The 14,406-nt window shown below is 49.2% G+C and overlaps 1 protein-coding gene across 3 annotated transcripts; it reads right to left on the bottom strand.

Annotated features, from left to right (window-relative positions):
- Positions 1–789: 789 nt before the first annotated feature.
- On the bottom strand, positions 790–11,201 carry C2CD4D (C2 calcium dependent domain containing 4D). Of its 3 annotated transcripts, XM_054986071.1 has the most exons (3): positions 10,931–11,201; positions 10,000–10,088; positions 790–3,388 (listed from the first exon to the last, which is right to left on the bottom strand). In XM_054986071.1, exon 3 carries the CDS (start codon positions 3,280–3,282, stop codon positions 2,203–2,205), a length of 1,080 nt encoding a protein of 359 aa, XP_054842046.1. In that variant the 5' UTR covers positions 3,283–3,388; positions 10,000–10,088; positions 10,931–11,201; the 3' UTR covers positions 790–2,202. The 3 variants fall into 3 exon arrangements, with proteins under 3 accessions (XP_054842046.1, XP_054842040.1, XP_054842053.1); XM_054986065.1 differs by lacking the exon at positions 10,000–10,088; XM_054986078.1 differs by lacking the exon at positions 10,000–10,088 and having other exon boundaries at positions 11,155–11,193.
- Between the last annotated feature and the right edge of the window lie 3,205 nt (positions 11,202–14,406).

Here is a 14,406-nt window from a genome sequence, read left to right as displayed (position 1 = left end):
GCCTGGGAAAGGCAGGGTTTGGGGAGGGGAGGGACCTCAGTGGGGTACAAAGCCATAGAGCCCACTCTCCAAAGTGCCCATTTTCTCCAGGTGAACTGATCTCTGTCGGGAGTTCCGTTGTAATTCTAGGAGATCTCCAGGCTCCACCAGGAAGTTGGCAAATAATATCAGTGAATAAGGTCTCTCAGTCTGATTGCCTCCATTTTAGATCTCCGTTTTTTTCAGCAAGTGAAGGTCATTCAGATACTGCCTGTCTAGGGTTGCCAGCTCCAAGTTGGGAAATTCCTGGAGATCTGGGGAGTGAAACTTGGAGAAACCTGGAGAAAGTGGGGTTTGGGGAAGGAAAGGGCCTTGGCATGGCATAATTCCATAGAGTCCACCCCCCAAAGTAGCCATTTTCTCCAGGTGAACTGATCTCTGTGGCCTGGAGACCAGTTGTAATTCCGGGAGATCTCCAGCCACTATCTGGAGGGTGGCAACCCTATGCCTGTCAAGTGATGGGCTAGGCATTTCCGGCTGTCAACTGCTGGATGGAAGAACTGCCGTTGAACGTGAAGGAATCGGGGCTTTCCGCTGTGGGGCAAAGGTGGGCCAGGAAGCCAAGAAAATCGGATCGGGAACTTGTTTTGTGAAATGGCAGAACTTTTGGCAGCCCTGGCCTGGCTCTGCCCTCTTGGGATCTCAGGGCCAAGCTACAAGTGACACCTGACACGAGTTGGACACTTGTCAGCTTCCCTCAAGTTTTGATGGGAAATGTAGGCATCCTGGTCTTGCAGCTTGGCTCTCCATTTAATTGAAGTTTACAGAGCGGCAATCTATGGGAGGGAGAACGCGCGGTCGGGAGGGGAGTGCAGGCATTGGGCTCTCGCCGGACACCCCCCTTCCCCTCTGCTGGGTGTGTGTAGGGGGTTTATGTAAACTTCAATTAAATGGAGAGCCAAGCTGCAAGACCAGGACGCCTACATTTCCCATCAAAACTTGAGGGAAGCTGACAAGTGTCCAACTCGTGTCAGGCATCACTTGTAGCTTGGCTCTCAGTCAAGAGTGGCTTCCTTTGACAGAATTCTGTTTGCTAGGAAGGCCAGGAGCCTTGGCTGTAACCCAACACCAGTGCAGTGAGGAAGTGTCTTGTGCAGGGAAGCATCAGTCAGCCCCAAGAAGCAGGGGAGGAGAGGTGGTACACTGTGGGCTTGACCCACTATTAGTCAGGGTTGCCCTCTCCAGCTTGGGAAATTCCTGGAGATTTGGGGGAAGAGCCTGTGGAGGGGAAAGTATGGGGAGGGATTTCATAGACTCACAGAATTGTAGAGTTGGAGGGGGTCTTGCAGACCATCTAGTCCAACCCCCTGCCCAATGCAGGAACAGCCTAAAGCATCCCCAACAATCATTCATCCAGCTGCTCCTTGAAGACTGCCAATGAGGGGGAACCCCCACCCCACCCCCAGGCAGCCGATTCCACTCAGCAGTCCGATTTCACCTAGAATCTATGGTATACTATAGAGTCTGCCCCGCTGAAGCTGCCATTTTCACCAGGGGAATTGATCTTTGTAGTTTGGAAAGCGGCTGTAATTCCAAGAGAATTCCAGGTCCCGCCTGATGGTTTGTGAGTCTATCACCGCCGCTTCCCCTCCTGCCTCCTGAGCTTTACAGAAAGCGGCCGGAGCTGTTGTAAGGCAGGGCTTGATATTGGCTGGCCGCATTGAAATGAAAGGCTTTGCTATGGCTGCGATTGGAGCCGCAGCTGCTGGCGGCTCAGGAGGCCCTGGCCGTTCCTTAGTGTGTGGTTCCAGTCCCCCCTCAGGCTTTCCTTCTTTTTATTCTCCCTTCTCTTTCTCCTTTCCTCACCCCTTCAGGATTTCCTTCCTTTTCCTTCCACTTCTGTGGCTGTTTTGCAAAGTGAAGAGAGAGGGCTTGCGTGTGGCCCCTGCCCCCCGTGACATCCATTTTGGAGTGTTGCTGAGCAGCCCCGTCTCTGAATGCCAGAGGTATCTGCAGGCTCAGATAGGTCAGGGACCTTTGCACTACAGAGATGGGAAGGGGGGTCGAATAATCTCACAAACAGCACAACCAGGCTTCGGCCTGCAAGCCTTTAGTAGGAAAATACCAGTCAGCACAGGAGCAGGAATTCTTCTTCCAGGCCTGGCTTCCCCCGTAACAGCATTGCAATTTCCTGATAGTTATCTACCGTATCTCCAGGATTTCCTACGGGGGTACAAGAGAGTCGAGGGGGATGTCACATTGGCCCAGGAGTACATCCCGCCGCACTCCGGAGCCCTTGTTGACTACCTTGAACCTCAGGCTGCGCCTGGGCAGCTCATCGGGTAAGACCCCCTCAAAGAAGAAATCCTCGTTGAAGATCGGATTGCGGCTTCTCTTGATGACCGCGCTGCGCTGCCGCTGCATCGACCCCGGTCTCAGGCGCAGAGAGACACAACAGCTGACGTGCCGTGGATCGCAGTGGGGCTGGTAGAACGCTTCCGCGGTGATGAGGCGGACACGGAGGCGCCTCTGTGGCTGCAGGTATTCCGTCAAGAGCCTCAGTTGACCACCTTTGCTCACGGTCAGCATCACCTCCTTGGTGAGCCGCTCGGGGCAACAGATGAAGCCCAACGGGAAAATGGGCAGGGGGGACAGAGTGGCAGTGGACCGCCAGGTGGTCTCTGTTTCCCGACGTGGGATGCGGGGGCTGGTGTCTGTAGAGCTGGTCTCCTCGGTGGACAAGGAGTTAGGCCGAGGCCCTGCCTTGATTTTGGTGGGGCAGAACGTGAATCTCCGTCGTTGACCGTACGCTGGGCGTGTCAGAGTCCCCCCTAGAGAGCGCAATAGCAAGGGGGAGCCATATGGGGACGTTTCGGTGGAGGAGGCTGTGTCGCTGTCAAGGGCTGCACCGGGGTAGGAGAGAGGCCTTGATAGAGAGGTGAACCTGGCACCAGAATGTCGGGGAAGGCTTTCCTCATGGAAGAGGGACTCTCGCCGGCGTGTATGGGGGCTCTCGGGCAACAAGTCCCAGCCTTCTGGGCTAGAGAGATGAGGCATGGATATTGTGCTATAGAGGTGCCCGGCGGTCCGGCCTTCATCCTGGTCAAAGCTTTCTACCTGGATGATGTGCCCCTCAGGAGAACAGATCCGAGCCTCACCAGTTCCTTGGCTCTCGTTCCTTTGTGAGCGCCGGCCCTGAAGGGTGGCCAAGTTGGGTGGGATGAAAAATGTGGGAATCTTGTCTGGTGTGAGTACATTGGGGCAGGCAGGCAGGGAGCTGGCAGGCTTCCTTCTGGAGAACATCCCGGGCCGGACTGAGACCCTACGAGGAAAACTTCAACGCGTGCCCAAAGATGGCCATCCTGGAAAAAGAGGAGGGAGACACCATGCTAAATTCCTTTGGATCCCCCTAGGAGAGAATAAAACGAGAAATGATTAGAGTCTTTGCAAGATGAATTTACTGTTCCTGGGGCCGGTTGGAGACACTTTCAAATGGTCTGCTACTGATCTCAACATCTGGGAGCAATCCCTGATGATTTCAGTCGATGCTCACATGGACTAGAATCTTGATTTTTCTGGAGGGTAAGCACTCTGAAATTTTGAGGATGGCAAACTCAAAACCAGATGCCTGGCTCCATAACAGTGTGTCAGTTCCACGGCTGAGTGTTGGAAGAGGAGGATCCAGCGCTGTCCCTCTTCTCAGGTTTCAGAGTGGGACAAAACCAAAGAGTTAGAAAGATAGAGAGGTCAGGGCACTCTGTTTACTGTTTACTGCCCTGACTGTCCTTTAATATGTACATTGATGTTCTCAGGATTTCCTCTTCCTGACTTCCTCCCTCTTCCTCCTCCTCTTCCTGGCTTTGTTCCAGGCAACACCTCTCTCCTTCTCCTCCCTCCATCTTGGCAGCATGGATGCAGGCCTTGTCCTGGCATCCATGGCCATCCTTAGACTAGATAGGTAGTTAAGATTTGTCTCCCCTCCTTTCCTATCAGAGTGTGGAGTTCCTACAAAAAAGAACTCTTATTTCTTTTCAAAATATAAACCAAGTGTATGCTTTTATTTTCATTCCTGCACACACACCAGCCAGCAGAACGAGCTCACAACCACCTATAATCATGCTTCCTATGCCACACGATAAACTCTGATAACGGCCCAAACATGGAATCCTTTAATTAGATTTCTGGGGCCTACATAACAATTTATTTACCACTGATGGTAATGCAAAGTTGCACCTATGTTCCTTCAAGAGCTATTTATTTACATATTATTTGGAGGAGGGGTCCCTCTGATGTCCTGTTTTACACTGGGTATAACCAGAATCACTGGGACTTATAAAAGACATTCCTGACTTATGGCACTCTATCTGTATGAAACTGGATTTGGCATAGCATACTGAAGTTCCCCACCCACCTGCACACATATTAAGAATACGCAGAACCCAGCCACTGGGATACCTGGTGGCATTCCATGTCTAGAACAACAGTTTTCAAGCTTTTCCCTTTCAGGCAACATGAGTTTGACAGAGCGGTCCCTCAGCAGAACAGGCTTCCTCGGGAGGTGGTGGGCACTCCTTCTTTGGAGGTTTGTAAGCAGAGGCTAGAGGGCCATAGGACAGTAATGCTGATTCTGTGAACCTGGGCAGATCAAGAGGTGGAGGGCAGAATGGGTTACATCAGTGCTTAGTCCTCATGGCCCCTTCTTACATGCCGAGGGAAATGCCGATCGCCACCTTGGAGTCAGGAAGCAGTTTTCCGCAGGCCAGTTTGGCTAGGGATCCTGCCGGTGTTTTGCCATCTCCAGGGCATGGAGCAGGGACCCAGAGTGTCCTTTTCTTGGCTAAGTAGGTAAAGCAGAAGGTACATAATTCTGGCATGTCAAGCCAGAGGTCTGGAGATGCCCATAGATGTCAGGGCGCACTCACTAAGGGAAACAGCGACACAGGCAGCCTATAAATACTTGATTCGTTAGAAACGATCGATAAGGTGGACACATGGAAATCAGTATATTCTCTCATCAAGAAATGTAGGATAGATAAGTGGTCTTCCCCAGAGACAACCTTTAGCAGGAGGGCACTACAACACACCCCTTAGGCCTGGAAGCCAGACTACCCGCCCTGGAGTACACTGCTCTTGTATGTCCCAAAAGTAAGGACTGCCCCACTCCTAGGACCACTGGAGAATGGAAGATAATCCGGCTCTTCAAGTGCTGATTCTGTGAACTTGGGCAGATCATGAGAGGGAGGGCAGGAAGGGCTACATCAGTGCTTAGTTCTCGTGGCCCCTTCTTACATGTCCAGGGTAATTCTGATTGCCACCTTGGGGTCAGGTAGCAATTTTCTACAGGCCAGTTTGGCTAGGGATCCTGCCAGTGTTTTGCCATCTTCAGGGCATGGGGCAAGGGTCACTGGGGTGTATGTGTGGGAGGGGGGGGGGAGAAGTATTTGTGAATTTCCTGTATTGTGCAGGGGATTGGACTAGATGACCCTAGAGGTCCCTTCCAATCCTATAACTCTACCACCTTCTCCCACTGAGTGCCTGGGCAGGGGGAGGGAAATCCAGTCCCCTTGACTGAAGTGTCAAGGACATAATAGAGGAAGCCCTGGAGCAAGATTGATCTCACACCACTCAACACTCATGTGCCTGCACAGGGAAGTCATATGGCAGGGGGCAGAGAGACAAGGATGCTTAGTTTGCACACAAGACTCCAGAGGGGCAAGCCTGCTACCGTCATATTTCTTAACTAACAGAGAGACGTTTGCCTTTCATGACTCTTTATATATTGCAAGTCAGTAAATTACCCAGAGAAATTGTCCACAGTACTGCAATTGCTAAGTGGAATTCCATGCTGAGAGTCAGGCTACCACTGGATACCAGTTGCTGGGGAGCGGGAACAGCAGGAGATGGAGGGTGGTGGCACAGTGTTAGAGCATCTGCTCGGTGCGCAGAAGCACCCAGGTTCAATCCCCGGCATCTTCTCACTGGCCAGGTGAGTGGCAGCAGGGGGCAGACGCTGGGGGTGGGGGATCCCTGACTACAGTGGGAGATCTGACAAGCATAGCCATGGCTGCCGCAAGACATGCCCACTTGCTCAACAAGGTTAGGGATCCCTGCTCTAATTGTCTAGTATAACTCAAAAGTTGTTTGCAGCCTAGGTTTGCCATTCTCCGGGCGAGGGCTGGAGATCTCCCAGAATTACAACTGATCTCCAGCTGACAGAGATCAGTTGTAGGGGTGTGCGCTTCGGGTTTCCGATTCGGGTTATTAACCCGAATCGAGCCCAATTCGGGTAGATTCGATATTTCCAAATCGGCCCCAGTAGTGTTGAGCCGATTTGGAAATACCAATGAAAAGCAAAGTTTGCAAATGGCAAGAAAAATGCTGCTTTGAGCTCCCTGCCTGTTTTTGCCCACTACAACCCCTCCTCCCCCCTCTCATCTGGTGAAAAAAGCAGCGGGACAGGAAGCCAAAGCAACACTTTTCTTGCTGCTTGCAAGAATCTCGAATCCTTATGGAGCATACCGAAGCAATTTAAAAACTCAAATCCCAAAGAGACTTGCGGGAAACCCGAATCGGATGCACGCCCCCGATCAGTTGCCCGGGAGAAAATGGCTGCTTTGGAGAGTGGACTCAATAGCATTATACCCCACTGAGGTCCCTCTCCAGGCTCGACTCTCAAATCTCCAGGTATTTCCCAAGCATGAGTTGGCAACCTGCAGCCATGCTGGTCCAAAATCCAAACACACAGCACAACCTACGTAATGCCTTTTATTTATTATCTTTTCTCCTTCCATTTTGTTGTACTTTCCCATGAATTCGAAAGAGCTGCTTGGTTAGGGGTCCTGGAGGTGTTTTGCCATCTTCTGGGCATGGGGCAGTTGGGGGGGGCTATTTGTGAATTTCCTGCATGGTGCAGGGGGTTGGACTAGATGACCCTAGAGGTCCCTTCCAACCCTATGATCTATGATTCTATGATTCTTATAAAGACCTCCTCTTCTTACAACCCAAGCCCCTCTGGATTTCTAGCTGGGTCACCATCCTACCTTGTCAGTTCTGGGACTGCTGGTTTCTGTGCAAAGCAGAGCAGCTCTTCTCCCTCTTACTGCCCTGTGCTCTTTGCCTCCTCTCTGGAGAGTCGCTGCCGTAGGCAAAAGCCAAAGGTGAGTTTTGCATCTCATTAGCAACCGGGTCATTAAACAGGCTGGTTACCGGAGTGTAGCTAAGGAGCTCTTTGCTGCTGACATTATGTCCTTCAGTATTCTCTGAAAAGTTTTGAAATGTCAGGAGAGAAAGAAAAGAACTCGTGGTAGCGTTGAAGGGTCGGGAGAGGCCTGGAGCCCATAGGCTCTGTGTGTGTGTGTGTGTGTGTGTGTGTGTGTGTGTGTGTGTGTGTGAGAGAGAGAGAGAGAGAGAGAGAGAGAGAGAGAGAGAGAGAGTGCAAAAAAAAAAAAATTTCCTCACGGACACCTCCTATGGTTGCCAACCTCCAGGTGGGACCTGGAGACATCCCAGAATTACAACTAATCTCCATATTACACAAATCAGTTCCCCTAAAGAAAATAGTTACTTTGAAAGGTTGAACTCTGTGCCATTATAACTTGCTGAGGTCCCTCCCTCCCCCAAATCCCTCCACTCCTAGGCTCCAAACCCAACGTCTCCAGGTATTTCCCTGGAGGTGGCTACTTGCGCACCTCCCCTAGCAACGTTTCTTCTTTGCATACCTGCTAAGCTCAACTCTGCACCTCCTATTTCTTGCAACCCTTCATTTATCCATGTCTTGTTCAGAGGTCAGGAGAAGAGGGCCTCTGAGCATGTACAAAGGGGTGTTCTCTTATAAAGCCACCACAACTACATAGTTGTGGCTAGGGTAGCGGATTTACATCCCTCTAACAGCTAGGTTCTCCATTTGCTGATTCCTGTCGGTCTGTAGTAGAAGATCAAGATTAAAGACCAACAAGATTTCCAAGGTATAAGCTTTTGGATGGCAAAGCTCCCTTCTTCAGAAACTTATCGATTCCTGTTGTATGTTCTTTGGCAGGCAGTATGTATCTATCCACCTGCTTCTGCTGCAGTCTCGCTGTGTGGCCTTAGGAATGTCAACCTTTTTCTTGGCCCTATCGCTTCCTCCCTGCTTTGGGGCTGGGAGACAGTAGCACTGGCCAACTTTATGGGACAGAAAAAGACAGCACCTCTGAACGTGTGCAAAGTGCTTTTCCTGCACCACAGAGCAACTGCAAACCGACCTGAGACAGGAAAGGAGGGGTGTTTTGGGGACAGATGAATGGGACTTTCAAGCACGTTTAAGGCCCAGCGTGTCTCCTTTTAAAAAGTGCGCACCAGGGCAGGCAATTCTGTGCTTCTAGTCCAATTGTTTTGGGATGAAATCTGGAAGTATGGAAAGGAGAGCTCGAAGAAGTGCAGAGCAAGGTTATTCCCAGCAGCCCTGGCCCACGGATGATGAACATGCCCTATGGACTCATCCTCCAATTCTTTCACTGGTTCCTGTGCCTGCCCCACATCCAATACAAACTCTTATGTACTTTGGCAGTTGCCCACGGCTGCATCCCTCACCCTCTCTTTGCTCTTATTTACCATTCCTCCCTTGCTTGACTGTCACTGCTTCCCCTTACGTTGTAACCTCTTTCCTTGGACTCTGATATGGTGGCATTGTTCACTTGTATCAGTTCCTTTGTTCCAGAACCCCACATCTTCCATGGGGCCTTCCTCTTTAAAACATAGTCTACATTTATGCAGAATGGGGAGGCCTTGGGATGGTAGAGTCCTGATAAGGTCTGTACCACCACAGAGTTGTAATGGAGGGGAAGGAAGACTCTTATTTGAATGCTCTTCTCTCGAACACCTCCACACCTTCCTACAGGTAGAGATCTAGCACAGCAGGGGGGGAAATGTAGCCCAGCTTATTGCACACTGTCCTAGTTTTCTAATTTGTATTTATTTTATTTATACCTTGCCTTTCTCCCGAAAAGACTTAAGTCATTCTCCTCCCCTCCATTTTATCCTCCAAACAACCCCGTAAGGTAGATTAGGCTGAGACTGTGTGGTTAGCCCCAGGTCACTCGGCAAGCTTCCATGGCAGTGTGGGGACACAAGATTACCATCTCGGGAGCACGATCCAGGTCCAATCGCACCTCAATCAATCAATTCAATTTAATCGGTCAAAGACTAGCACAAATCTGAATAATACAGATCCAGGCCTAATAGCACCTTAAAGACCAACTAAATTTCCGAGGCATGAACTTTCGAGAGTCAAAGCTCCCTTTGTTAGATCTGGGAAATCTAGTTGGTCTTTAAGATGGACCGGGGTCTTGCTCTCCGACTACAGACCAACACAGCTACCACCTGAAACGGCCATCTCAGTTCTACCCCACCTTGTTCTGTTACTTATCAAGATGCCAAGCCTCAATGCAAAACTTCAATACACTTCTGTGGCCTTGCTTACGTTCTCTTTTTGTTCCCTGGGCTGTTCTCTCCCTGTTGAAAACTGACATTCTCTGATCTTTGGGGCAGGGTAGTAATGCTTGCCCTTTGGAATGTGATGTACTACCGTCTCATTTGAATGTGCCAAACTGTCTGGTTGTCTTGGCATTGGGCCCATGTTCCTTTTCCTTCCCAATTGCAAATAGTTTTGAATCTGCTAACAGGTGGGTTGAAAAATTGCCCCCCAAAAGGGCTCGCTTCATGCGTGGGAAAAGAATGGGGCGGTTCTCAGTTCTGTGAGATCCGCCCCATTCCACTAAGCAAAGTTGGGAATCTTCTAGCCTAGGGAGCCTTCCTCCTACATTAGAGAAGGCCCCTTATGCTAGAGGAAGGCTCCTTGGAGTAAGGTTGGATCCACCCCTGCTATTTGAGAAATGAATATAATTTCTGCTTCTGAGAGCTGATATGGTGCAGGGGTGAGAGTGTCAGCTTAGGATCTGGGACAACAGGGTTTGAACCCGCGCTCCACCATGAAAGCTCTCCGACTAACCCTGGGCCTGTCACAAATCTTCCAGCCTAACCTACCTCACAAGGTTGTTTTTGTAGGGATAAGGTGGAGGAGGGGAGAATGATGTGATCAGCTGCTTTGGGTCGCGATCCGGGAGAAAAGCAAGCTATAAAAAAAAGAAACAAAATTAGTAATTGATCTTAGTGGAGATAATAATGCATCTATTGGTCACATCTTTTACCCCACACTTCCTCCAAGGAGAAAGTGGATGGTCCAAGATCACCCAGAGAACTTCATGGGAGAGCAGGGATTCGAACTCAAGATTCGAACTCAAGCCTCCTTGCTCTAGTCCAACATCCTATGCACAATGCTGTGTTGGCTAGTAACTGGTGTCCTTGAATGTCTCGTGCTGTATGTGTGCTTTCCTGGAACATCTGGAGTTCTGAGATCTTTATAATTCACTGGGTTGGATCCTATAAAGGGTTTCTGCATATGGAAGGGGAGTGATTCCCTCCACTCACCCCAGACCCTCGACTCTCCCCCTAAACTGTTTCTGGGTGTCCCTTTTGTTTGTCCCAAGCATTTTGGGGGCCTGTGGTGGGTGGATCCAATCCAATATGCCTGATTTTCACCCATATATCCAGATAAGAGCTGAGGAAATGCCTGGATTTTAACAGGAATTTAGATTGTGGCCCAGGTTGCAGATTCTGGCTTTTGCTCTTTTCTCAAAAGTAAAAAAGCTTTCCAGTCCTTAGAAGAAAAGCAGGTAACCAATGGCAGCTGAAATATTGAAAGCGGGGGAGCACTGAGCGACGAATTGCAGCAACATGTGTGTGGATAGTTTCACTGCGTTACATGACTTTGCAAAATTATACAAAACGGCAACGTAAGGTTTGGAAACGAAGATCTGTTGTCCCGAGGTTAATTGCAGTCGAAACAACAGAGGTTTGCTGTTTGTTGTGGCCGAAGCAAAGCAGTGTATAAAAGGAATTACATAACTTTTCTTACCTTACACAGGTCTCCAACTCCAGATTTCGGCACTGATGTTTCACTACGGCTTGGTGTGCGCATGGCTCCGCTAGACGCGCCCCTCTGAACATGCCCCAAAGATGCCTCAGCCCGTAGGCAGCATGGAAGTCCTTCCATTTCTCTTCCAGACAAGCTTTCCCCCCTCTGATGTTAAGCTCCTCTTTGGACAACCATAACAGAGCCAACCAACCCAACGCACCTACCCTCTCCAGGTCTCTTCATTCTTTCAAGGTTCCACAGATATCAGGGAACGCAGCTGGTGCTCTTTCCTGCTGTTTATAACGTAGTGTTTCCGACGTCATGGTTTTGTGTTTCACAACAAAAAAGCCCTATTCTCCACCAGGGGGCTCTTGAGACCCAAAACGAATAAAAGCGTCACAGATGTAGAAATCTCTCTCACCAGTATATGAAGGAGGAAGGAACAAAACACAAATGAAGCGTGAAAAAAATCGGATGGCCACATTTGGCCCCACAGGTTTTCGGTGGCTTTGCATCTTTCCTGGTTCTTCGGATTGGGCTTTGAGCTGAGAACTGAAAGAGTTTCCTTCCCCTCCTTCTCCCTTTGTGTTTCTTCAGTGCCTCAGATTTCTCAGTTGTGGTTTGGCTGGGAAGAGCAGCACAAAGAGAGCATTCTTTCAAGCTATGGCGAATGTTTACAAAGATTTCAGAGTTAGATTTTTTCCGTCTCAATAAAAATGGCTTTACTTTTTCTTGCAGATTCCACCACTACTGAAGGACTCGTTTCTCACGCAGCTCCGAGGCCTCTTTGATACAAGTGGTGTTCAGACAACCAAATAATGAGATTGATCTCTTGAGTCCATTCTTCAAATGAAGGCGCCCTTCCCCAGCACAAGGAGGCTTTTCTTCAAGGTGGAGCCTTGGCTCAGTGGTAGAGTAGCTGCTTTTATCCTGGGTTCAACCCCCAGTATTGCCAGTTGAAAGCATCAGCTAGGAGGTGATGTGAAAGTCCCCCACCTGTAAGCTAAACTACACGAGACAAATTACACGAGGATGCGCAAGTGAATGGAGACTCCATGTTAGCTGGGAAGTGTAGTTTGAATTTCACCTATCTCTACAGAGCTGGCAAAGATCACTCCTCAGAGGATTTGTTAATTTCCTTTTTGCCTCCTCGAAGGCTCTGTCAATTATTAACAAACCCTCTGAGGAGTGATCTTTGCCGGATCTGTAGAAAAAGGTGAAATTCAAACTATACTTCCCGGCTAACATGGGGTCTCCCTTCACTTGATCATCCTCGTTTAACTCATCTTGTGCAGTTTAGCACTAAGATGCTGGACTGCTTCTGCCAGTCTGAATAGACAACACTTACCTTGACTTAATATAATATGGGTCTGACTTAATATGAAGGAAGCCTCATGAGATCCTCTGACACAAAAGGAATAAAGAGAGCCACTGTGGTATAGTGGTTAGAGTGTTGAAGCATGATCTGGGAGATACAGGTTCGAATCCCTGTTCACCATGGAAGGTTGCTGGGTGATATTGGGCCAGTCATATCTTCTCAACCTTACCTACCTCACAGGGTTGTTTTAAGGATAAAGTGGAGGGGAGGACCCCTTAGTGTTCCCTCTGGGGAGAAAGGGAAGGTCTAAATGAAATCAGAAGTTGTATCATCTTTCTATATAGAAGGCAGGCCGTATTGGCGACGACTCACTTTTTATACTGGTGTGCCTGCAGAGGAACACTAGGATAAAAATTGAGTTGTCGTCAATACGGCCTCTGGAGAGGGCTGCTGTGGCAGGAAGGCCAGCGTCCCTGCACTCCATTTTCTAGGGCCCTTTGGGGGGAAAAAAGGGCTCTGTTGCTAGTTTAACATAAATGATGCAATAATGAGACCTTAATTAATTTAAATCTTTGTTTAGAAGATTTGAAGTACTGGTTGAATTTTGAAAGCTAGAGAATTAACAATATCTCTTTCTTATTTTTTTAAAAAAACTATTATTTCTCCTGGGGTTTTTCAGCTGCATATTTCTTTTTTCTCCTGTTATATTATTTTTAATGCATTTTGCCACGTATGTTTCCTTTTTGTTATATTTTAACAGTAAAAAATCGTATAAATAAATAAATAAATAAATATCCTCTTTCGTTAGCAGGAGGTTTCAGGTAGGGGCTGCCACTGTGTATATGTTCGGTGTTGTCAAAATGTTTCTGACTCATGAATTAACCCCAAACGCAGATGGCAGCTAAGGATGGAGGCTGCAGCAGGCTGGGGAAGGAATGTCCCTCCATCTCCCACCAGGGTACTGAGGCCCCAGACAGCCCTGCCGGTTTGATGAGTCCTATTCGTTCCCTTCCTGCACGACAACCATGGCCGACACCCAGGAGGGGAAGTCAGATTCACTCCCTTTTCGCCTCTGTCTCTTCCTCTGTCCCTATTGGCCGCCCACAGCCTGTCCGGAATGTAACTTTTAAGGCCTGGCCCAAACACTGGGCCCGCCAGGCCACCGATTGCCTAACGTCTCTGGTCAGAGCAACCGGTCCTCTTGCCAGGGAAAGCCGCTTCTGTCAGTCCGGGCACTCTTGCATCCGACCACTCATTCTACGGGCCAGCCTGAGTCACACACAACCTTGCTCAGGTCTTGCAAACTGAAGGTTGTGGCTCCCTTTATTGAGTCAAACCATCTCATATTGAGATTGCCTTCCGCACCCAATCTAAACTCCCCTCTGTCTGGAGATCAGGGGGCGGGGCCACCAGCCATGTGACCATTTTCAAGAGGTTCCGGAACTCTGTTCCACTGCGTTCCCCCTGAAAAAAAGCCCTGGTTTATGCAAATGATGGCATCCTAACATACACATTCTTATTGGTTGCTGGCTATTATTGGGGCGGGGTTTCTCCATATATAATGAGGGCTTCTGTTCAGCTTGTGAGTGATTATCTAGTGAGTAGTGTCTTCTGTTGTCTGTCTGTTCTGGTTTGCAATAAAGAGCATTGTTTTGGCTAAAATCGCTCTGGGCTGCAATCATTCTGAGCTCCAGACTCAGTACACAATAGTGCCACTGGCCAGGTCAGAGCCACGTGGCATGTTTGGCCCTGGGAGCATCGCCAGGGCTCTGCCCAGCTTGCTCCTGGCTGTCAGCAGCCCTCCAGAGCAACTGCCAACTGGGAACTTCCCCCGTAAGTGACAGGGCTGGTATGTCTTTGCCTCCATTGGGTGTCCAGCTTGACCTTGTGTGATGGTCACGGCAGAAACCGTTTTTGCTTGCTGTGTTGTGCAATAAGCACCGGAGGCACAATTTAAGCCAGCATTAAAAATCAGAAGCATGCTTCCCTTTCACACCTAGGAAAGATTTATTTTAGCATGCAAGAGCAACCTGTGCTGCTAAGGTGGTTTAACACAAGGTTTTGGCAACAGAAGGCGACTGCCCTTTCGTGCCTGTGTGAATTGATGTGTGTGTGGGAGTCAGAGACAAAGTCAAAGCAGAGAAGCAAAACGATGATG

Source organism: Eublepharis macularius, chromosome 1 (assembly GCF_028583425.1).
Source record: "Eublepharis macularius isolate TG4126 chromosome 1, MPM_Emac_v1.0, whole genome shotgun sequence".
Classification (NCBI taxonomy): domain Eukaryota; kingdom Metazoa; phylum Chordata; class Lepidosauria; order Squamata; family Eublepharidae; genus Eublepharis; species Eublepharis macularius.
Note: the sequence above shows the minus strand (reverse complement) of the source record. Positions and strands in the feature narration are given on the sequence as shown.